The sequence below is a fragment of the Oreochromis niloticus genome, linkage group LG5 (genome assembly GCF_001858045.2).
Source record: "Oreochromis niloticus isolate F11D_XX linkage group LG5, O_niloticus_UMD_NMBU, whole genome shotgun sequence".
Lineage (NCBI taxonomy): Eukaryota > Metazoa > Chordata > Actinopteri > Cichliformes > Cichlidae > Oreochromis > Oreochromis niloticus.
Window position 1 is genome coordinate 22,861,952 of NC_031970.2, and position 23,606 is coordinate 22,885,557.

Here is a 23,606-nt window from a genome sequence, read left to right on the forward strand (position 1 = left end):
GAGTTTCAGTGTTCTTTCCGGGTACTCTGACTGCATACAGTCCAAAGACATGTGTGGAGTTAGGCTAATGTTCAACTCTAAAATGACCGTAGGTGTGTGAATTGGGTCTTTTGCCAGAAGTGAATTTATCCCAAGTGGCCACATCTGCCACTAAAAAGTGAGAACATCAGTGACGTAGTAGCTCATCCAGCTCACTATCCTTCACAATTCACAGGTGGTGGCAGTACTACTTGTGTGGAGTTTGCATGTGCTCACTGTGCCTGTATGGGCTTCCTCCCACAGTCTAAAGACATGCTTGTTAGGTTAATTGTTGATTCTAAAGTGGCTGTGGCTGTGAGGTAGATAAAGTGCTTGAATTGTATAGAATAAAACACTGCACAAATGTTCGGTTAAAATGTGACTTTTAGTCTAAAGTGCTCTGAGTGGTCAGTAGAAAAGCTCCAAATGCAACTACATTACATTAAAATCCATGCTGACGTCAAGGAGGCTCAAAAACAGTCCTTAATAGTGCAAATTCCTATCATTCACCGGCAAATGAAAGAGTTTGAGTTCAGGAGTGTTATGACTACACTGAAATAAAAAGCATGAAAATATATGTATCAGTGTGTCACTGGACTGACTATATTCCTTTTGTTAACATGGTGATAGAAAGGCCCCAATATCCAGTCCCACCACCCTTAATGTGGGAGTCAACAAATGGAACCACTCACACTATAATCATTAATGATAAGATCATGATCATCACGTTCTAACAAGATACAAGTGATATACGAAAAAGTGTGGCAAAATTATATTTCGAGTTATCACAAATAGGAGTAGGAGTAAGTAGGAGTAGTTTTAGTAGTGGTTTTTGTGGAAGGATGAACGCTAGACACCTCTAGCTAACACAGAAGTGCCAAAATTGCAGTTCCTCTAATAGCCACTAGGTGGTGTCTTGTAAAGCAAGTCAAACCTGTGAGTCTCCCATGTTAAAACAATGCTAAATAGCATTAAAGATCATGTTTAAAATAAAGCAAAAAATTTTATGTACATACGATCTTTTAAGATAAATATCAAAGTGTTTAACAACAAAATGCTAAAACATAAGAAAAAAATTATTCCAAAACAAGTTTAAAAATCTAAGTTTTAAAAAAACTAATCCACCAAGTCCACAGATCTCAGGGGGGAGAGATGTCTTTTGTACTCCATCTCTATCTTTGTATGCTGCAGAGCCAGCAAGCCCTGATCACATGAGACCTCTGGGATATGCTGGAGATACATGGATGCAAAAGTTCACTGATGTACACTGATGCTCGTCTATTATTAAAATAAACCAAAACAAATAAAATAAAATAAAAATCTTAAAATGTACATGGAAGTTCATCGGGAGTCAGTTCAGCTGAGTTAGCAACAGTGTGATATGTGAGTATTTAGAAGAGTTAAACTTATTTAGAAGAGTTAACTTAAACCCAATGAAGTAAAGACATTAATAATATTCAGTGCAATTCAGAGCATGACACAATTGAATTTGACTCCGTTTCTTAATCGATTTAAAGTGATAAAAGCAAAGATGAACCAGAGATTTAATGCGAGCATTCAAAGTGAAAAATCAGTCAAAGGTTACCCCAAGATTCCTGAGAGAGATGCTAGAAATGTGTATTAATTTGTGTATATAGCTAGAGGGGGCCTTTCCATGTGCAGTGCACTGTGTGAAGGGTAGTGTTGGTGGAACGAACAATGGCATGGAGGAGGGAGAACAGTAGGCTGTTTCCATTCCCTGGGTGTGAGGTGGAGGTGATGTAACAAAGGTGACAGTGTGTTTCCAAAAGCCAAGAGAGAAGATAGTCCAAGTTTTCCCTTAGCAGCTGCATCTTTTTGCTGAAGACTTAGATTCATCATTCTCTCCAAATACTATGGGCTCTGGGAAGTCATGATACAACTCCACATCTGTCCCCTGTGAGGCCTGAAAAAAAGCCAACAGAGATTTGAAGAGTCAACAATCACACAATGTACACACACAATATATTCCAAAACCAACATTGTTTTCCCCTCATTCCATAAAACTGTAACTCACCTGTTTGAGTGCGTTACATGCGATTGTCTGGAATGCCTGTTCTAGATTTGTGGCGTCTTTTGCACTGGTCTCAAAGTAGGGGATGTTGTTCTTACTTTGGCACCAGGCCTGAGCCCTTTTGGTGGTCACCTGTGGATATACAATATCATTAATAATCATCTAAATTATACTCACTGGCTGGTGTCAGGTTTTAAACCTGTTTGCTTTCAGAACTGCCTTATTTCTTTATAACATAGATTCAACAAAGTGCTGGAAATATTCCTCCGAGATTCTGGCTCATTCTGATTTGACTCAATCACATGGTTGCTGCAGATTTGTCAGAACAGTGTGGACACTTTGTAAATGCCCAGTTTTCTGCATTAACGGATCTAAAGTATGATCTAATGTTTAAGTCTAAAGTACAGATAGACACACTATTCTTATCTTCTTATCCTTAGTTGTGGGCCCACAACTAGGTGAGGTAGCCTAAGTCCTAAACTATCTGCCTTTATAGACAATTTGTCTACCAATAGACTAAAGAATTTCTAAACTTTGTGACACTTTACGGACGTCAGCAATGTTTAAAATACTATTTTATTAAGCTATGTACAAATGGCATGAAACAAACATCTTTATTTATCCCATACAATAGCCTTTAGCCAATAGCCATAGCCTTTACTCCCTCTGCTCAGTATTGTAATTTCTCCTTTCTCACACATCTGTTACGTCCCCTAAGACGTCCAGCGGACGAGGACAAAGCAAGAAGAAGTGTCCAGGCAGAAAAATAGTCAAGGAGGCACTTTTAAGAGCAGAAAGATGTTTTTCTTTTAATTATTAATTAAACTAAAAGACGGACAAACTGCTATCAAAAAAAAATGAAATAAATAAATAAAACAAAACTCAGCAGTTGATTACTATACAAAAGAATGAGAAATGTAAAATGATCAATCACCCTCCTGTCCACAGAGTAGGAATAAGAAGCTCCTCTAGTGCTGGAGCTTTTTCTTCTTCAGCAGCTGGCAACCAATATACAGGCTGTCACTGCCACTGACTGGATTTTTGACGCAAGACTGCAAACAGCAAGAGGCACCATGAGATGGGAGGTTTCCATCCCACAAAGACTTTGTGCAGTAGTCTCCACAAACCAGCTGTATTTTTTATCTTTCGGCCTTTAAAGACGCAGAATTTCTCTAGGTCCTTTGTATTCACTAAAGTTTAACCAACACGTTGCTGTGTCCATTTCCAGTTTTTTGTTGTCCTTTGGAGAGCGGCCTACTGTTCGCAATCTGTTAGCAATCAAAACAATTGCAAGGAGGTTTTTGGTCAGAGGATACACAGGTATCCCCATGTCCTGACCATGTCCTGAGGGATGTACATGTAGCCCTCAGGACCAGAAGTTGCCAGAGGGTCACTAACCAGTCTTTAGGGCGGTGTGACTAGGATGTTGAAATGTTGACCCTTGACCTTATGTAGTCACAATTATTGTCACACATCCAAAGTGGCAGCCAAATGAACATCACTAGTCAGTAGCTTTAGATGCGGAGCAGCAGCAGTTCAACTTTCTCTTCTCTCTGGTAAAATGACTGTAGCTTTCACCAGATGTTTTTCTGAGACTTCTAAAACGCCATCAGTAGGTGTCAGGCACAAGGATGGTGTCTGAGCTTTTTATAAACCAGACCGTACTCAGCAGAAAAGGCAGAACAAGCTTCCTGGGACTTATCTGTCAATTCACACTGCAGCATTATGGCCCACACATGCTGAGGCCAGTGCAGCGAAACCTCTGTGCACTTGAATTCAGGGAAAAAAGTCTGAGTTCTGTTCTCAGAAAACACTCGAAATGGGTGAATATTTCTGGAGGAGGAGACACCTGTGCACCGACAGTAGCAGAACAGGAGCTTATCAGCTCCAATCGCTGCAACCTAATATCTGTCTCAGCCTCAGTTTCTTTAGTTTAAACTCCCACCAACGCTGGAGCTCGCTCTATTGTCCCTGCTCAGGCTGACATGGCATGCAAGATGGACCTTCACCTTAGCATATATCTTAAAACTAAGAGAAAGTTTAACAGAGAAACAATTAAATTGAATCAGCAGATCTGGCTCTTCCAAACATACCGCACTCAGTGCTTTGGACTTTCCTTCCTAGCTTTGATTGACAGGTACTAGAAAAGGTTTTACTCTGCTTTCATTTACAAAACATATTAGAAAAAAAGTGTTTTTCACTAAAAATATGTGAGAGTTGTGAAAATTTATCTTTAAATCTTATCCATTTATAAATAGACTTGAGAGACAAAATCAACCTTGATTTCATAAGAGGCTGCTTTATCTTTTCCCTTACCTTAGTCATATCTGTGGCATGTAAACAGTCATCACATTGTTACTAACAAAACAGAAAGTCTACTGCTCCAGCTGTCTTACTGTAATATTTAGCAGTATTTCCTCAAAGATCATCCTAATTGCTACATAACATACATGCGTACTCCTGACTCAGAGTCTGCCTTATAGGGGCTTAGAGAGCAAGCAACGATTTGCACTACAAATTAGGCTCCCTCTAGCCTCCACTGATGGAAGTGGGAGGCCAGTGTTTCTTATATGAAAACAGCCGAATAAAGAATAAAGCAGTTTTACAAAGAGAATAAAGAACCAAGCAAATGTTATGTTATACAGTTTTACCTGGTCAGTTGATTTCTGTCCCCTAATGTCTGCTCATTCAGGTACAATCAGTGTTTTTGAATAATATCAAGTGTGATTTAGACAGTCAGTCAATAACACTTCAATCAGGCAGTATTTTAGTCAACATACATCAGTCAGCTAATCGTTTCAAACACAAGCACTTCAGTTACCATCATGAGCTGGAAAGCACCTGCATTCTTTCTGATGGCAAATTCAATACCAGTACTGTGAAGTAAAGTTATCTATGCTATGGCAGAGACAGCCTTTTAACAAACACACTGAACCCGGGCCTTTTTGTCTCAGGAATCTCATACCAACCTGTCTGTTTTCCAAGTCAATCTTGTTGCCTAGCACCACAAATGGGAAGTTCTCTGGATTTCGAGGACAGGCCTGGATCAGAAACTCGTCCTTCCAGTTGTTAAGTGATATGAAGGAATTGGGTGCTGTCAAGTCAAAAACCAGCACACAGCAGTCTGCTCCACGATAGAACGCAGCATTCAAAGACCGGAACCTCTCCTGGCCAGCTGTGTCCCAGATCTAGGCAATGGAAGAGGAACGCAGTTAGTACCAGGACACCAAGACTAGAGATAATGCAAAACAACAACGTCCTACTAAGGACCTGGAAAATTCTTTTCTCAATAAAGCTGTGCTTGAAGCTTTAAACATTTACATCTTCATTTGTCCTCATATGATCAAAGAGTCCATCTACTTTTTATGCCACACCTGCAATACAACAACCCGGTCTTCAACCATCACCTCCTTCGTCAGGAAGTCTGCTCCTATTGTGGCTTTGTACTGGTTACTAAATTTCTTGATGGCATACTGGTTCATTAAGGAGGTCTTCCCAACACTGAGAAAAGAAACAGCAGCACAACAGATATATGAATGTGGTTAAAGCTTTTTAAAATTTCCATTCCAAGTTGAGTTTAAATAAAAGCAGCATAAAGTATAAACAGGTTGAAATATGACTGCTTCAAACATATTACCAACCACTTTAACATGTGGTCTGTATAGCAGTATAGCCGGTTATATTGTCTGTATTCATGTGGTAAAGGAAAATAAAATAAGAGTATGATAATATTATCCATCCATAATAAGAGAATAGATTCAGTAAATTCATTTTTATCTGTGATCGGTGCAAATATGTAATAATCCACATGAGTGAGAGAGCAGTGATTGGTACGAGGAAGCAACTCTGACAATCAAGAAAATGTTTGTTTCACTCTCAGCTGTGGATATCTGATAAACAGCTTTGTGTTGTTATGCACACTTAAACCACCTTTATTAAGTAGTTTTAAACATTCCCTTAAACACTATTTAAGCAACTAAGGTATAATTGTGCATAAAACAATAGGATTAACTAAGTCTTACATGCAAGATACATAGTTAATATTCTGATTAGCGACAGTTTATTGCACAACAACAACAACAACTCATGCCAACGACGAAGTAACACAATTTAAAATTACATTTAAAAGACATTAACCTCAAAATCTCACCCTGAATCTCCCAGGATGACGACTTTCAGGACCACCCTCTTCTTGGATGTCATTTTTCCACAGCGGCAGTAACACAAAACGCAAGAGAGTTTAGTTACTAATGCTTTCCTGACTTCCTGTATTGAGTTTTCATGGCCGTGCACCAATCATGTATGAATGCCACTCATTCCAGTCATCTACCTTATAACCTGTTTGGCAAATCAATCCAACTCCTCCTCAAACCAGGTGATATCAAATGTTTCAGCTGATTTCGGTGTCACTAAGCTGACAGCACACAGATCTCAATCCACTGTCAAGCTTTGTATGGTATAATTATGCAAAACAACCACAATCACAAACATGAGTTCTGCGTCAACATGCATTGATTAAAGAATTTGTTTGCCACACTGGATGTGACTGACCTAAGCCGTGGGTCAGCCACATCCAGTGTGTCAACTGGATCTAACTGTTGTGTAATCTTTTTTGAACATGTAAGTGAATATAAGTGAATATATCTTGTACTGCTACCTTTAAGTGTTGTGATCAGCTGATATATTTTAGAGCCCAAAGCTTGAAGTAAAAAAAAAGAAAAAAGAAGGAAATTACACTGTTTGTAATTTTGAGTCTGTCTCAGTGTTATTTCCTGTTTTATTTTGATAGTCTCTTGTGTCACGTATTTTGTTTTACTTCCTTTTTCTTGTTTTCCTTGAGTAGCTTCAGTCATTTACCAGTGTTTCTCATCTCCCTAATTACCTGGTGTGTATTTATTGCAGTGTCCTCCCTCTATGCTGTGTGCTCCCTTATTCCTTGTGTCTCCCCCCAGAGTTCTAGTTTTGTATTCCTGGCTCCAGCCCTGTCTTGTTTTGTGTTTTATTTTTTGTATTTTGTATGTAAAGACTCCAGCATTAAAGCTTTTTTGAGTTCTTGTCTCACAAGTCATGCATCTGGATCCTTATCCTGCCTGCAGCACAGCCATTTCATGACAGATTTCATAAGAGGCTGCTTTAACTTTTACCCAAACCTTTGTCATATCTGTGGTAAACGGGCATCGCAGTGTTATTGACAAAACAGAAAAAGACTGGTGCAGCAGCTCTCTGACAGTAAGCAGTATTTTCTCAAAGCTGATTCATAGCATACAGGTGTATTCCTGACTCAGAATGTCCTTTTAGAGCTCAAGCATGCATTTTTCTACCAGTAAACTATAAGCCTGTTCTGTCTGGCCTAATTTGACCCACTTTGCAGTTTGTTACATCTTACAGTTAATGGTGGAATATCTAAGAGGGAAAACATTTCACAAACTGAATTGTTGCTGTTACAGTACAACACTCGAATTCAGCGAGCTCTTTAGAACAACCCATTCTTTCACAAATGTTTGTAAAGGCAGACTGCCTGTCTCACTGCTTGAGCTGTGGCAGTGGGACTGAAAACACCTGAATTTAAAGACTGTGAGGAGTGAGGACCAGTAATTTTGTCCATGTAGCATATCTCAGTCTTTCTACTCTGCACAACATCTGTTGGAAAAACTATTCAACATAGAAAACAAACGTGACAGGACATGTTTGCCTGCAACACTAGCACAAAGATGTCTAGCACATTTATTTAACATAGTCTGTCTATTTGAAAACATCAATATTCCCCCAGACAAAATTTCACAAAGAGGAAGGGGCATTTTATGATGCTTTTTATGGACAGGAGCTTTATCCCTTTTAATTAAAAACTTTTTATGTCCTCCATCAGGGGTGGTGTAGGAGTCATCAGTGAATCTTATCCCCAGCTTCACCATTCTGGATGTTGAACCCCAAGTTGCCATGTTTGCAGTTATCCTGGGGGATTTACCCTGTTTTCATTAAAGCTCGTTGTTCCGTCCTGTGTTTGAAACTTTTGAGTTCAGGAAATTTGAAATGGGTGAACAAGGAAGTGACTTAGTTCCAACTTGAAAATGGGATTTTTCACTGAAAATTGGAAGCTGCAGTGCCCCTAAAGCAGGGCTCTAGACTAACTTTTTGACATGGGCGCACCGGTACGCCTAACTTAAAAAATTTAGGCGTACCGGCACAAAAGTTAGGCGCACTCAAATTTTTCAACCGCTTCGCTTAACACCGCAGTTTTACATGTGCACCTTCTTTGGGGGGGGGAAGTCCATACAGACAATATTCATTTCTAAATTATTAACTAACAATCTTGTGCTTAAAGTGCTTTGTCAATATTGTAGAAAATGTTAAACTTAATCATCATCTTGGCCTCCTCTGACGACCTGTTTGCTGTTGCATGCTGCTGAAAGGCAGTGGGGAGAGGGGACACTTGGGCAGTGCATTTATTGCAGCATAAAGTGTGTTTTCTGGATACACTGCTGCTTTTTCAGCATTCAAAGATTGATGGCACCATGTCAGAGCTGGCTATGAATTTCAGACGGATCAGTCCTTAACTTAACACAAAAGTTATCAATAGTTCTTTTCATCTTTTCTTATTACCCACAGCTACATCCACTTCTGTCAGGCCTAGGCTGCTCACTAGGGCTGGATATCATCACTGATTTCTATAATCCATTCGATTCCGATTCTCAAAGTCCTGATTCGATTCAGTTTAGCCTCAGACAGTCAGAAATATTATAATTCTGATCATTTATCAGTACTGACACTTGTGAGACTTCATCAGAATTGTGAAGATCACAGCAGATGCCTTTGTGTCATAGTAACTGAGAATAAAACACAGAAAAACATGAAGGAGATTTTCCTGGTCTGGCTTTTTATAGCAGATAACCTTAAAAATATTCTGCAATATTCTGAAATTTTGCATAATTTTAAGAAGTTTAAATTTCTTCAGTATTGAACAGTAGAAATTAGGCTTTCTTGTCGGACGTCATTTACATGAAAAAAGAAAAAGACAGCGCTGTAAACAACGGTAGACTGGTGGGTAATAAGCGAATGAATAATCCAGAAAACAGAGATTTGAGACGGGAAACTGTTCTTGAAGTACACACAGGGAGCTGTGTAGGAAGTGTAATTTTTATCGTGGGGAAGCAAAACAGCAAACGTCAGAGGGAATTCATGACGACATTGATCAAATGTGAAGCGCAGTTTGCTGCTTCTTTTTGGCTCGGCGAATTTTGGTTGGAGAGACAAAACCTGCAGCTCAGAATCAGCGCAAAAAGACGGAAACACAGCGCGGACCCGACGCATCAGAATCGCTAAGCTCCGACAGCGTGTCCGTCTGCGGGCCGTCCGGTGAGAAAGCCGAGAAAGACAAAGCTGATTCTGATGCGTCGGGTCGTTCTGTGTTTACGTTTTTGTGTGGAATCCGTTAATGAATTGATATCGCCTTATTAAAGCTACTCACCTCCCTCTTCTACCTGCACTTTCCACTGGACCACGGCCAATCAGAGAGGTCCCGCCCCTGACTATCTCTGATTGGTTTAGTCCACGATAGGGGCATAATGTGTGTCTGTTGTTGACCACATGGAGAGTTGCAGAGATTTTTTTTTTGTTACCCAAACAGGTGCGACCAAATGTTGGTAACAGTGGGTCGCACCGGTGCGACCAAATGTTTTTTTTTAGTCGCACCACGGGTCGCACTCTAGAGCCCTGCCCTAAAGGCCACTTGCTGCCTCTAAAAGTAAGGCAAACAATGCCCAACTGAATAGGTGGATTTTTCTAACTCAGATGGATAAAATTAGAGACATAGCTGCTTTGACAGTCATGCGCTGTTGTAACTGATTGTTCTGCAAAATCTTTCCTCTGTTAATTTGAACTGCTGAACTGGACCAGGGGACAGGCTGATGACACCTTTTTGAAGCCTTTAAGAGAATAATCTGACCAATAGGATGGTGGTGTTTCACTTTTGGTGGAAAAAATTACACTAGTCTGTTACAGTAGTTCAGTTTCTAAAATTGTTAGATCGGCCCTTTTGGTACCATTCAAATGAACTCGAATCACCTTCCTTTCTCATTTTGATCTGCAGCAGGTCATTTTGACCATGTCTGCTTTGAGTTCCTGCCATGTGATTGGCTGATTAGATATTTGAGCTAACAAGCAGTTGAACAGGTGTACCTAAAAAAAAAGTAACTGATAACAATAGTTAATGACCTAAAAACTGAAGCACAGTGCATTCCACACCTATACTAGTAGTTTTTTTCTCCTTTACTTAAAAAAAAAAAAAATCAAACAAAAAAACAAAACAAATCATACCAATAATACCAACTGGTTTACAGTGAATCAAAACTTTGTGAACTGAAGGCCAACATAGATGGGAAAAAATGATATCAGTTCTCTGCATCTGTGATTAAGGCGTTATGCAATTACACACCTGCGGGGGTAAAATAAATTAAACATTTTTTTTATGTACATACGATCTTTTAAGATAAATATCAGTGTTTAACAACAAAATGCTAAAACATAAGAAAAAAATTACTCCAAAACAAGTTCAAAAATCTAAGTTTTTAAAAACTAATCCACCAAGTCCACAGATCTCAGGGGGAGAGATGTCTTTTGTACTCCATCTCTATCTTTGTATGCTGCAGCGCCAGCAAGCCCTGATTACATGAGACCTCTGGGATATGCTGGAGATACATGGATGCAAAAGTTCACTGATGTTCGTCTATTATTAAAATAAACCAAAAAAAAAAAAAAAAAAAATCTTAAAATGTATATGGAAGTTCATCGGGAGTCAGTTCAGCTGAGGTAGCAACAGTGTGATATGTGAGTATTTAGAAGAGTTCGTCAGTGGTACAACCTTCAAAGTTCCAAGGAGGTCTTGTTAAGATAATAACCATCAAAACAAATGAGCAACTTAAACCCAATGAAGTAAAGACATGAATAATATTCAGTGCAATTCAGAGCATGACACAATTGAATTTGACTCCGTTTCTTAATCGATTTAAAGTGATAAAAGCAAAGATGAACCAGAGATTTAATGCGAGCATTCAAAGTGAAAAATCAGTCAAAGGTTACCCCAAGATTCCTGAGAGAGATGCTGGAAATGTGTATTAATTTGTGTATAAAGCTAGAGGGGGCCTTTCCATGTGCATCACATTGTGTGAAGGGTAGTGTTGGTGGAATAAACAATGGCATGGAGGAGGGAGAACAGTAGGCTGTTTCCCTTCCTGGGAGTGAGGTGGAGGTGATGTAACAAAGGTGACAGTGTGTTTCCAAAAAGCCAAGAGAGAAGATAGTCCAAGTTTTCCCTTAGCAGCTGCATCTTTTTGCTGAAGACTCAGATTCATCATTCTCTCCTAATACTATGGACTCTGGGAAGTCATGATACAACTCCACATCTGTCCCCTGTGAGGCCTGAAAAAGAAAAAGAAAAAAAAAAAAAAAAAAAAAAAAGCCAATAGAGTTTTGAAAAGTCAACAATCACACAATATATTCCAAAACCAACATTTTTTTTTTTTTTTTTCCATCATTCCATAAAACTGTAACTCACCTGTTTGAGTGCGTTATGTACAATTGTCTGGAATGCCTGTTCTAGATTTGTGGCGTCTTTTGCACTGGTCTCAAAGTAGGGGATGTTGTTCTTACTTTGGCACCAGGCCTGAGCCCTTTTGGTGGTCACCTGTGGATATACAATATCATTAATAATCATCTAAATTATACTCACTGGCTGGTGTCAGGCTGGACCCCTGTTTGCTTTCAGAACTGCCGTATTTCTTTATAACGTAGATTCAACAAAGTGCTGGAAATATTCCTCCGAGATTCTGGCTCATTCTGATTTGACTCAATCACATGGTTGCTGCAGATTTGTCAGAACAGTGTGGACACTTTGTAAATGCCCAGTTTTCTGCATTAACTGATCTAAAGTATGATCTAATGTTTAAGTCTAAAGTACAGATAGACACACTATTCTTATCTTCTTATCCTTAGTTGTGGGCCCACAACTAGGTGAGGTAGCCTAAGTCCTAAACTATCTGCCTTTATAGACAATTTGTTTACCAATAGACTAAAGAATTTCTAAACTTTGAGATTACTCTGTGACACTTTACAGATGTCAGCAATGTTTAAAACACTATTATATTAAGCTATGTACAAATGGCCTGAAACAAACATCTTTATTTATCCCATACAAATATAAGCCATGCATTTCACTGGCCATAGAAGTGCCTTTACTCCCTCTGCTCAGTATTGTAATTTCTCCTTTCTCACACATCTGTTACGTCCCCTAAGACGTCCAGTGGACCAGGAAAAAGCAAGAAGAAGTGTCCAGGCAGAAAAATAGTCAAGGAGGCACTTTTAAGAGCAGAAAGATGTTTTTCTTTTAATTATTAATTAAACTAAAAGACGGACAAACTGCTATTAAAATAAAAACTAAATAAATAAAACTCAGCAGTTGATTACTATACAAAAGAATGAGAAATGTAAAATGATGAAACACCCTCCTGTCCACAGTAGGAATAAAGATGCAGAATTTCTCTAGGTCCTTTGTATTTACTAAAGTTTAATAAAACATGTTCCACTGTTTCCCTTTTGAAATTTTTCCGCACACTGAAATCAACACGTTGCTGTGTCCATTTCCAGTTTTTTGTTGTACTTTGGAGAGCTGCCTAGTATTCGCAATGTTAGCAATCAAAACAATTGCAAGGAGGTTTTTGGTCAGAGGATACACAGGTATCCCCATGTCCTGAGGGATGTACATGTAGCCCTCGGGACCAGAAGTTGCCAGAGGGTCACTAACCAGTCTTTAGGGCGGTGTGACTAGGATGTTGAAATGTTGACCCCACACAAGTCAGTAGCGTTACATGCAGAGCACCAGCATAACTTTCTCTTCTCTCTGGTAAAATGACTGTAGCTTTCACCAGATGTTTTTCTGAGACTTCTAAAACGCCATCAGTAGGTGTCAGGCACAAGGATGGTGTCTGAGCTTTTTATAAACCAGACCGTACTCAGCAGAAAAGGCAGAACAAGCTTCCTGGGACTTATCTGTCAATTCACACTGCAGCATTATGGCCCACACATGCTGAGGCCAGTGCAGTGAAACCTCTGTGCACTTGAATTCAGGGAAAAAAGTCTGAGTTCTGTTCTCAGAAAACACTCGAACTGGGTGAATATTTCCACAGGAGACACCTGTGCACCGACAGTAGCAGAATGAGAGCTTACCAACACCAACTGATGCAACCTACTATCCGTCTCAGCCTCAGTTTCTTTAGTTTAAACTCCCACCTACGCTGGAGCTCGCTCTATTGCCCCTGCTCAGGCTGACATGGCATGCAAGATGGACCTTCACCTTAGCATATATCTTAAAACTAAGAGAAAGTTTAACAGAGAAACAATTAAACTGAATCAGCAGATCTGGCTCTTCCAAACATACCGCACTCAGTGCTTTCCTTCCTAGCTTTGGTTACTCTGCTTTCATTTTCAAAACATATCAGAAAAAAAGTGTTTTTCACTAAAAATATGTGAGAGTCGTGAAAGTTTATCTTTAAATCTTATCCATTTATAAATAGACTTGAGAGACAAAATCAACCTTGATTTCATAAGAGGCTGCTTTATCTTTTCCCTTACCTTAGTCATATCTGTGGCATGTAAACAGTCATCACATTGTTACTAACAAAACAGAAAGTCTACTGCTCCAGCTGTCTTACTGTAATATTTAGCAGTATTTCCTCAAAGATCATCCTAATTGCTACATAACATACATGCGTATTCCTGACTCAGAGTCTGCCTTATAGGGGCTTAGAGGGCAAGCAACGATTGGCGCTACAAATTAGGCTCCCTCTAGCCTCCACTGATGGAAGTGGGAGGCCAGTGTTTCTTATATGAAAACAGCCGAATAAAGAATAAAGCAGTTTTACAAAGAGAATAAAGAACCAAGCAAATGTTATGTTATACAGTTTTACCTGGTCAGTTGATTTCTGTCCCCTAATGTCTGCTCATTCAGGTACAATCAGTGTTTTTGAATAATATCAAGTGTGATTTAGACAGTCAGTCAATAACACTTCAATCAGGCAGTATTTTAGTCAACATACATCAGTCAGCTAATCGTTTAAAACACAAGCACTTCAGTTACCATCATGAGCTGGAAAGCACCTGCATTCTTTCTGATGGCAAATTCAATACCAGTACTGTGAAGTAAAGTTATCTATGCTATGGCAGAGACAGCCTTTTAACAAACACACTGAACCCGGGCCTTTTTGTCTCAGGAATCTCATACCAACCTGTCTGTTTTCCAAGTCAATCTTGTTGCCTAGCACCACAAATGGGAAGTCCTCAGGATGTCGAGGGTAGCCCTCAATCAGAAAATGGTCCATCCAGCTGTCAAGTGATTTGAATGTATCGGGTGCAGTAACATCAAAAACCAGCACACAGCAGTCTGCTCCACGATAGTATGTAACATTCACAGACTGGAACCTCTCCTGGCCAGCTGTGTCCCAGATCTAGGCAATGAAAGAGCAACGCAGTTAGTACCAGGACACCAAGACTAGAGATAATGCAAAACAACAACGTCCTACTAAGGACCTGGAAATGTCTTTTCTCAATAAAGCTGTGCTTGAAGCTTTAAACATTTACATCTTCATTTGTCCTCATATGATCAAAGAGTCCATCTACTTTTTATGCCACACCTGCAATACAACAACCCGGTCGTCAACCATCACCTCCTTCGTCAGGAAGTCTGCTCCTATTGTGGCTTTGTACTGGTTACTAAATGTCTTGATGGCATACTGGTTCATTAAGGAGGTCTTCCCAACACTGAGAAAAGAAACAGCAGCACAACAGATATATGAAATATACAGCAATTAAATTACCACCATTCACTCAGAGCTTGGTGATATATTTGAATGTGATTAAAGCTTTTATTAATTTTCTTTCCAAGTTGAGTTTAAACAGAAGCAGGATAAAGTATAGAGAGGTTGAAATATGATTACCCCAAACATATCACCAACCAATGTAACATGTTGTCTGTGTAGCAGTATAGCCGTTTATATTGTCTATATTCATGTGATAAAGGAAAATAAAATAAGAGTATGATAATATTATCCAACCCTAATAAGTTTCATAACAGATTCAGTCAATTCAGTTTCAACTTCAATCAGTGCAAATACTTAATAATTCCCGTGTGTGAGAGAGCAGTGATTGGTACGAGGAAGCAACTCTGACAAGGCAAAAAATAAATAAATAAAATGTTTGTTTCACTCTTAGCTGTGGATATCTGATAAACAACATTTCAGCAACTAACATATAACAATAGCATTAACTAAGTCTTACATGCAAGATACATAGTTAATATTCTGACTAGCAACAGCTTATTGCACAACAACAGCTTGTACCAATGACGAAGTAACATTTAAATGACATTAACCTCAAAACCTCACCCTGAATCTCCCAGGAGGATGACTTTCAGAAGCGATTTCTTCTTGGATGGCATTTTTCCACAGCGGCAGTAACACAAAACGCAACTGGGTTTAGTTACTAATGTTTTCCTGACTTCGTCATTGCAAGTCACAACCTAACAGGTTGACAGGCCCTGCACCTTGCGCTTGCAATGATAGGCCCTGCACCAGTCATGTATGAATGCCACTCATTCCAGTCATCTACCTTATAACCTGTTTGGCAAATCAATCCAACTCCTCCTCAAACCAGGTGACATCAATGTTTCAGCTGATTGCGGTGTCACTAAGCTGACAGCACACAGATCTCAATCCACTGCCAAACTTTGTATGGTATAATTATGCAAAAAAACCACAATCACAAACATAACATGAGGTCTCCATCAACATGCATATATATTTAATTTTACTTGATTAAGGAATTTGTTTGCCACACTGGATGTGACTGACTGACCCACAGCTTTGATCAGCCACATCCAGTGTATCCCTTTAGTTTGAGCAGGAGCAGCAGCTAACTGTTGTGTAATCTTTTTTGAACACTGCTCAGGGGTGTGCACAGTATATAAGTAAGTGAATATATCTTCTACTGCTACCTTTATGTGTTGTGATCACCTGATATATTTGAGAGCCCAAAGCTTGAAGTAAAGAAAAGGAAAGAAAGAATTGAGATAGTTTGTATTTTTGAGTCTCTGTCTCAGTGTTATTTCCTGTTTTATTTTGATAGTCTCTTGTGTCACATATTTTGTTTTGCTTCCTTTGTCTTGTTTTCCTTGAGTAGCTTCAGTCATGTACCAGTGTTTCTCATCTCCCTAATTACCTGGTGTGTATTTATTGTTGTGTCCTCCCTCTATGCTGTGTGCTCCCTTGTTCCTTGTGTCTCCCCCCAGAGTCCTAGTATTCCTGGCTCCAGCCCTGTCTTGTTTTGTGTTTTATTTTTGTATTTCGAAAGACCTGCAGCACAGCCGTTTCATGACAGATTTCATAAGAGGCTGCTTTATCTTTTACCCAGTAAGCAGTGTTTCCTTAAAGCTGATTCATAGCATACAGGTGTATTCCTGACTCAGAATGTCCTTTTAGAGCTCAAGCATGCATTTTTCTACCAGTAAACTATAAGCGTGCTGTGTCTGGCCTAATTTGACCCACTTTGCAATTTGTTACATCTTACAGTTAATGGTGGAATATCTAAGAGGGAAAACATTTCACAAACTGAATTGTTGCTGTTACAGTACAACACTCGAATTCAGCGAGCTCTTTAGAACAACCCATTCTTTCACAAATGTTTGTAAAGGTAGACTGCCTGGCTCAGTGCTTGAGCTGTGGCAGTGGGACTGAAAACACTTGAATTTAAAGACTGTGAGGAGTGAGGAGCAGTAATTTTGTCCATGTAGCATATCTCAGTCTTTCTACTCTGCACAACATCTGTTGGAAAAAAGTTGATGGTAGTGTCAGACAGAATTAAAAAATGAAATCTGTTGCATGTATGGCAACAGATTTCATTTTGTCCTCAAGCTTGTTGGTACAAGAAATAGGTGTTGTATGATCAGACAATGATGGGTAGCTGTGTGACCTGTGAGTCACAAATGAAAGAAAAACTATTCAACACGGAAAACAAACGTGACAGGACATGTTTGCCTGCAACGCTAGCACAAAGATGTCTAGCATATTTATTTAACATAGTCTGTTTAAAGACGTCAATATTCCCCCAGACAAAATTTCACAAAGAGGAAGGGGCATTTTACGATGCTTTTTATAGGCAGAAGCTTTATCCCTGCTGTGCAGTGAAAACTTTTTATGTCCTCCATCAGGGGTGGTGTAGGAGTCATCAGTGAATCAGATTGCTTGTAGTTTGATCCCCAGCTTCACTATTCTGGATGTTGAACCCTGAGTTGCCATGTTTGCAGTTATCCTGGGGGGATTTACCCTGTTTTCATTAAAGTTCATTGTTCCGTCCTGTGTTTGAAACTTTTGAGTTCAGGAAATCTGAAATGGGTGAACAAGGAAGTGACTTAGTTCCAACTTGAAAATTGGAAGCTGCAGTGCCCCTAAAGGCCACTTGCTGCCTCTAAAAGTAAGGCAAACAATGCCCAACTGAATAGGTGGATTTTTCTAACTCAGATGGATAAAATTAGAGACATAGCTGCTTTGACAGTCATGCGCTGTTGTAACTGATTGTTCTGCAAAATCTTTCCTCTGTTAATTTGAATTGCTGAACTGGACCTGGGGACAGGCTGATGACACCTTTTTGAAGCCTTTAAGAGAATAATCTGACCAATAGGATGGTGGTGTTTCACTTTTGGTGGAAAAAAATTACACTAGTCTGTTACAGTAGTTCAGTTTCTAAAATTGTTAGATCGGCCCTTTTGGTACCATTCAAATGAACTCGAATCACCTTCCTTTCTCATTTTGATCTGCAGCAGGTCATTTTGACCATGTCTGCTTTGAGTTCCTGCCATGTGATTGGCTGATTAGATATTTGAGCTAACAAGCAGTTGAACAGGTGTACCTAAAAAAAGTAACTGATCACAATAGTTAATGACCTAAAAACTGAAGCACAGTGCATTCCACACCTATACAAGTAGTTTTTTCTCCTTTACTTAAAAAAAATTAAACAAACACAAAACAAAACAAATCATACCAATAATACCAACTGGTTTACAGTGAATCAAAACTTTGTGAACTGAAGGCCAACATAGATGGGAAAAAAATGATATCAGTTCTCTGCATCTGTGATTAAGGAGTTACGCAATTACACACCTGAGGGGGTAAAATAAATCAAACATTTTTTTATGTACATACGATCTTTTAAGATAAATATCAGTGTTTAACAACAAAATGCTAAAACATAAGAACAACAATTTACTCCAAAACAAGTTCAAAAATCTAAGTTTTTAAAAACTAATCCACCAAGTCCACAGATCTCAGGGGGAGAGATGTCTTTTGTACTCCATCTCTATCTTTGTATGCTGCAGATCCAGCAAGCCCTGATCACATGAGACCTCTGGGATATGCTGGAGATACATGGATGCAAAAGTTCACTGATGTACACTGATGCTCGTCTATTATTGAAATAAACCAAAACAAATAAAATAAAATGAAAATCTTAAAATGTACATGGAAGTTCATCGGGAGTCAGTTCAGCTGAGGTAGCAACAGTGTGATATGTGAGTATTTAGAAGAGTTCGTCAGTGGTGCAACCTTCAAAGTTCCAAGGAGGTCTTGTTAAGATAATAACCATCAAAACAAATGAGCAACTTAAACCCAATGAAGTAAAGACATGAATAATATTCAGTGCAATTCAGAGCATGACACAATTGAATTTGACTCCGTTTCTTAATCGATTTAAAGTGATAAAAGCAAAGATGAACCAGAGATTTAATGCGAGCATTCAAAGTGAAAAATCAGTCAAAGGTTACCCCAAGATTCCTGAGAGAGATGCTAGAAATGTGTATTAATTTGTGTATAAAGCTAGAGGGGGCCTTTCCATGTGCAGTGCACTGTGTGAAGGGTAGTGTTGGTGGAACGAACAATGGGATGGAGGAGGGAGAACAGTAGGCTGTTTCCATTCCCTGGGTGTGAGGTGGAGGTGATGTAACAAAGGTGACAGTGTGTTTCCAAAAAGCCAAGAGAGAAGATAGTCCAAGTTTTCCCTTAGCAGCTGCATCTTTTTGCTGAGGACTTAGATTCATCATTCTCTCCTAATACTATGGGCTCTGGGAAGTACAACTCCACATCTGTCCTCCGTGAGGCCTGGAAAAAAAAAAAAAGCCAACAGAGTTTTGAAAAGTCAACAATCACACAATGTACACACACAATATATTCCAAAACCAAAAGTTTTTTTTTTTCCCCATCATTCCATAAAACTGTAACTCACCTGTTTGAGTGCGTTACATGCGATTGTCTGGAATGCCTGTTCTAGATTTGTGGCGTCTTTTGCACTGGTCTCAAAGTAGGGGATGTTGTTCTTACTTTGGCACCAGGCCTGAGCCCTTTTGGTGGTCACCTGTGGATATACAATATCATTAATAGTCATCTTAATTTTACTCACTGGCTGGTGTCAGGTTTTAAACCTGTTTGCTTTCAGAACTGCCTTATTTCTTTATAACATAGATTCAACAAAGTGCTGGAAATATTCCTCCGAGATTCTGGCTCATTCTGATTTGACTCAATCACATGGTTGCTGCAGATTTGTCAGAACAGTGTGGACACTTTGTAAATGCCCAGTTTTCTGCATTAACTGATCTAAAGTATGATCTAATGTTTAAGTCTAAAGTGCAGAGACACACTATTCTTATCTTCTTATCCTTAGTTGTGGGCCCACAACTAGGTCAGGTAGCCTAAGTCCTAAACTATCTGCCTTTATAGACAATTTGTCTACCAATAGACTAAAGAATTTCTAAACTTTGAGATTACTCTGTGACACTTTACGGACGTCAGCAATGTTTAAAACACTATTTTATTAAGCTATGTACAAATGGCCTGAAACAAACATCTTTATTTATCCCATACAATAGCCTTTAGCCAATAGCCATAGCCTTTAGTCCCTCTGCTCAGTATTGTAATTTCTCCTTTCTCACACATCTGTTACGTCCCCTAAGACGTCCAGTGGACCAGGAAAAAGTAAGAAGAAGTGTCCAGGCAGAAAAATAGTCAAGGAGGCACTTTTAAGAGCAGAAAGATGTTTTTTTTAAATTATTAATTAAACTAAAAGACGGACAAACTGCTATCAAAATAAAAACTAAATAAATAAATAAAACAAAACTCAGCAGTTGATTACTATACAAAAGAATGAGAAACGTAAAATGATCAATCACCCTCCTGTCCACAGAGTAGGAATAAGAAGCTCCTCTAGTGCTGGAGCTTTTTCTTCTTCAGCAGCTGGCAACCAATATACAGGCTGTCACTGCCACTGACTGGATTTTTGACGCAAGACTGCAAACAGCAAGAGGCACCATGAGATGGGAGGTTCCTATCCCACAAAGACTGTGCAGTAATCTCCACAAACCAGCTGTATTGTTTATCTTTCGGCCTTTAAAGACGCAGAATTTCTCTAGGTCCTTTGTATTCACTAAAGTTTAACCAACATGTTGCTGTGTCCATTTCCAGTTTTTTGTTGTCCTTTGGAGAGCGGCCTAGTGTTCGCAATCTGTTAGCAATCAAAACAATTGCAAGGAGGTTTTTGGTCAGAGGATACACAGGTATCCCCATGTCCTGACCATGTCCTGAGGGATGTACATGTAGCCCTCAGGACCAGAAGTTGCCAGAGGGTCACTAACCAGTCTTTAGGGCGGTGTGACTAGGATGTTGAAATGTTGACCCTTGACCTTATGTAGTCACAATTATTGTCACACATCCAAAGTGGCAGCCAAATAAACATCACAAGTCAGTAGCTTTACATGCAGAGCACCAGCATAACTTTCTCTTCTCTCTGGTAAAATGACTGTAGCTTTGTCCAGATGTTTTTCTGAGACTTCTAAAACGCCATCAGTAGGTGTCAGGCACAAGGATGGTGTCTGAGCTTTTTATAAACCAGACCGTACTCAGCAGAAAAGGCAGAACAAGCTTCCTGGGACTTATCTGTCAATTCACACTGCAGCATTATGGCCCACACATGCTGAGGCCAGTGCAGCGAAACCTCTGTGCACTTGAATTCAGGGAAAAAAGTCTGAGTTCTGTTCTCAGAAAACACTCGAAATGGGTGAATATTTCTGGAGGAGGAGACACCTGTGCACCGACAGTAGCAGAACAGGAGCTTATCAGCTCCAATCGCTGCAACCTAATATCTGTCTCAGCCTCAGTTTCTTTAGTTTAAACTCCCACCAACGCTGGAGCTCGCTCTATTGTCCCTGCTCAGGCTGACAAGGCATGCAAGATGGACCTTCACCTTAGCATATATCTTAAAACTAAGAGAAAGTTTAACAGAGAAACAATTAAACTGAATCAGCAGATCTGGCTCTTCCAAACATACCGCACTCAGTGCTTTGGATTTTCCTTCCTAGCTTTGATTGACAGACACTAGAAAAGGTTTTACTCTGCTTTCATTTTCAAAACATATCAGAAAAAAAGTGTTTTTCACTAAAAATATGTGAGAGTCGTGAAAGTTTATCTTTAAATCTTATCCATTTATAAATAGACTTGAGAGACAAAATCAACCTTGATTTCATAAGAGGCTGCTTTATCTTTTCCCTTACCTTAGTCATATCTGTGGCATGTAAACAGTCATCACATTGTTACTAACAAAACAGAAAGTCTACTGCTCCAGCTGTCTTACTGTAATATTTAGCAGTATTTCCTCAAAGATCATCCTAATTGCTACATAACATACATGCGTATTCCTGACTCAGAGTCTGCTTTATAGGGGCTTAGAGGGCAAGCAACAATTGGCGCTACAAATTAGGCTCCCTCTAGCCTCCACTGATGGAAGTGGGAGGCCAGTGTTTCTTATATGAAAACAGCTGAATAAAGAATAAAGCAGTTTTACAAAGAGAATAAAGAACCAAGCAAATGTTATGTTATACAGTTTTACCTGGTCAGTTGATTTCTGTCCCCTAATGTCTGCTCATTCAGGTACAATCAGTGTTTTTGAATAATATCAAGTGTGATTTAGACAGTCAGTCAATAACACTTCAGGCAGTAATTTAATAGAAACACAAACACTTCAGTCTTCATTTTAGTCAACATACATCAGTCAGCTAATCGTTTAAAACACAAGCACTTCAGTTACTATCATGAGCTGGAAAGCACCTGCATTCTTTCTGATGGGAAATTCAATACCAGTACTGTGAAGTAAAGTTATCTATGCTATGGCAGAGACAGCCTTTTAACAAACACACTGAACCCGGGCCTTTTTGTCTCAGGAATCTCATACCAACCTGTCTGTTTTCCAAGTCAATCTTGTTGCCTAGCACCACAAATGGGAAGTTCTCTGGATTTCGAGGGTGGCCCTTGATCAGAAAATGGTCCCTCAAATAGTCAATTTTTCCAAAGGTATCGGACCGTGTCAAGTCAAAAACCAGCACACAGCAGTCTGCTCCACCATAGTACGCAGCATTCAAAGACTCGAACCTTTCCTGGCCAACTGTGTCCCAGATCTAGGCAATGAAAGAGGAACACAGTTAGTACCAGGACACCAAGACTAGAGATAATGCAAAACAACAACGTCCTACTAAGGACCTGGAAATGTCTTTTCTCAATAAAGCTGTGCTTGAAGCTTTAAACATTTACATCTTCATTTGTCCTCATATGATCAAAGAGTCCATCTACTTTTTATGCCACACCTGCAATACAACAACCCGGTCGTCAACCATCACCTCCTTCGTCAGGAAGTCTGCTCCTAAATGGAGTTTGTACTCGTTACTATACTTCTTGTTCACATACTGGTTCATTAAGGAGGTCTTCCCAACACTGAGAAAAGAAACAGCAGCACAACAGAAATATGAAATATACAGCAATTAAATTACCACCATTCACTCTGAGTTTTGTGATACATGAATGTGGTTCCAAGTTGAGTTTAAATAGAAGCAGGATGCAGTATAGAGAAGTTGAAATATGATTACCCCAAATACATCACCAACCACTGTAACGTGTGGTCTGTATAGCAGTATAGCCGGTTATATTGTCTATATTCATGTGATAAAGAATAATAAAATAAGAGTATGATAATATTATCCATCCATAATAAGATTCATAACAGATTCAGTCAATTAAGTTTCATCTTCAGTCAGTACAAATACTTAATAATCCCCATGTGTGAGAGAGCAGTGATTGGTACAAGGAAGCAACTATGACAAGGCAAGAAAAATGTTTGTTTCACTCTTAGCTGTGGATACAGCTATTTCAGTATTTCAGCAACTAACGTATAACAATAGGATTAACAAAGTCTTACATGCAAGATACATAGTTAATATTTTGACTAGCGACAGCTTATTGCACAACAACGACAACTTGTGCCACTGACAAAGTAACATTTAAAGGACATTAACCTCAAAACCTCACCCCATATCCCCCAGGAGGATGACTTTGAGAAGACCTTTCTTCTTGCATGTCATTTTTCCACAGCTGCAGTAAGACAAAACGCAAGAGAGTTTAGTTACTAATGTTTTCCTGACTTCGTC

At 39.3% G+C, this 23,606-nt stretch overlaps 3 protein-coding genes across 6 annotated transcripts; all 3 read right to left on the reverse strand.

Moving 5' to 3' along the window:
- Positions 1 to 716: 716 nt before the first annotated feature.
- Positions 717 to 15,574, reverse strand: LOC102076290 (ras-related protein rab7). 4 transcript variants are annotated; one of them, XM_019358918.2, is made up of 6 exons: positions 9,516 to 9,576; positions 6,201 to 6,241; positions 5,425 to 5,551; positions 5,020 to 5,238; positions 2,054 to 2,182; positions 717 to 1,942 (listed from the first exon to the last, which is right to left on the reverse strand). In XM_019358918.2, the coding sequence occupies exons 3-6, from the start codon at positions 5,530 to 5,532 to the stop codon at positions 1,838 to 1,840; spliced, it is 561 nt and encodes a 186-aa protein (XP_019214463.1). In that variant the 5' UTR covers positions 5,533 to 5,551; positions 6,201 to 6,241; positions 9,516 to 9,576; the 3' UTR covers positions 717 to 1,837. The 4 variants fall into 4 exon arrangements, with proteins under 4 accessions (XP_019214463.1, XP_019214464.1, XP_025763097.1 ...); XM_019358919.2 differs by having other exon boundaries at positions 6,201 to 6,238; positions 9,516 to 9,534; XM_025907312.1 differs by lacking the exons at positions 6,201 to 6,241; positions 9,516 to 9,576 and adding an exon at positions 15,468 to 15,574.
- Positions 10,570 to 15,614, reverse strand: LOC109202211 (ras-related protein rab7). Its single transcript, XM_019358915.2, has 5 exons — positions 15,481 to 15,614; positions 14,731 to 14,857; positions 14,326 to 14,544; positions 11,601 to 11,729; positions 10,570 to 11,464 (listed from the first exon to the last, which is right to left on the reverse strand). The coding sequence occupies exons 1-5, from the start codon at positions 15,531 to 15,533 to the stop codon at positions 11,360 to 11,362; spliced, it is 633 nt and encodes a 210-aa protein (XP_019214460.1). The 5' UTR covers positions 15,534 to 15,614; the 3' UTR covers positions 10,570 to 11,359.
- Positions 15,615 to 18,130: 2,516 nt separating this feature from the next.
- LOC109202212 (ras-related protein rab7-like) lies at positions 18,131 to 23,606 on the reverse strand. The gene is made up of 5 exons (XM_019358921.2): positions 23,488 to 23,606; positions 22,770 to 22,896; positions 22,365 to 22,583; positions 19,367 to 19,495; positions 18,131 to 19,242 (listed from the first exon to the last, which is right to left on the reverse strand). Exons 1-5 carry the CDS (start codon positions 23,538 to 23,540, stop codon positions 19,144 to 19,146), a joined length of 627 nt encoding a protein of 208 aa, XP_019214466.1. The 5' UTR covers positions 23,541 to 23,606; the 3' UTR covers positions 18,131 to 19,143.

Excerpts from the sequence above, each read along its gene's own strand:
- LOC102076290 (XM_019358917.2), bottom strand. The coding sequence starts at position 6,253 with ATGACATCCAAGAAGAGGGTGGTCCTGAAAGTCGTCATCCTGGGAGAT. Across the intron at positions 5,552-6,200 it reads GTCATCCTGGGAGATTCAGG|TGTTGGGAAGACCTCCTTAA; the intron begins GTGAGATTTTGA and ends TTCTTTTCTCAG. Across the intron at positions 5,239-5,424 it reads ACCGGGTTGTTGTATTGCAG|ATCTGGGACACAGCTGGCCA; the intron begins GTGTGGCATAAA and ends TCCATTGCCTAG.
- LOC109202211 (XM_019358915.2), bottom strand. The coding sequence starts at position 15,533 with ATGCCATCCAAGAAGAAATCGCTTCTGAAAGTCATCCTCCTGGGAGAT. Across the intron at positions 14,858-15,480 it reads ATCCTCCTGGGAGATTCAGG|TGTTGGGAAGACCTCCTTAA; the intron begins GTGAGGTTTTGA and ends TTCTTTTCTCAG. Across the intron at positions 14,545-14,730 it reads ACCGGGTTGTTGTATTGCAG|ATCTGGGACACAGCTGGCCA; the intron begins GTGTGGCATAAA and ends TTCATTGCCTAG.
- LOC109202212 (XM_019358921.2), bottom strand. The coding sequence starts at position 23,540 with ATGACATGCAAGAAGAAAGGTCTTCTCAAAGTCATCCTCCTGGGGGAT. Across the intron at positions 19,496-22,364 it reads TTGACTTGGAAAACAGACAG|GTGACCACCAAAAGGGCTCA; the intron begins GTTGGTATGAGA and ends GTATATCCACAG. Across the intron at positions 19,243-19,366 it reads CATGTAACGCACTCAAACAG|GCCTCACGGAGGACAGATGT; the intron begins GTGAGTTACAGT and ends TTTTTTTTCCAG.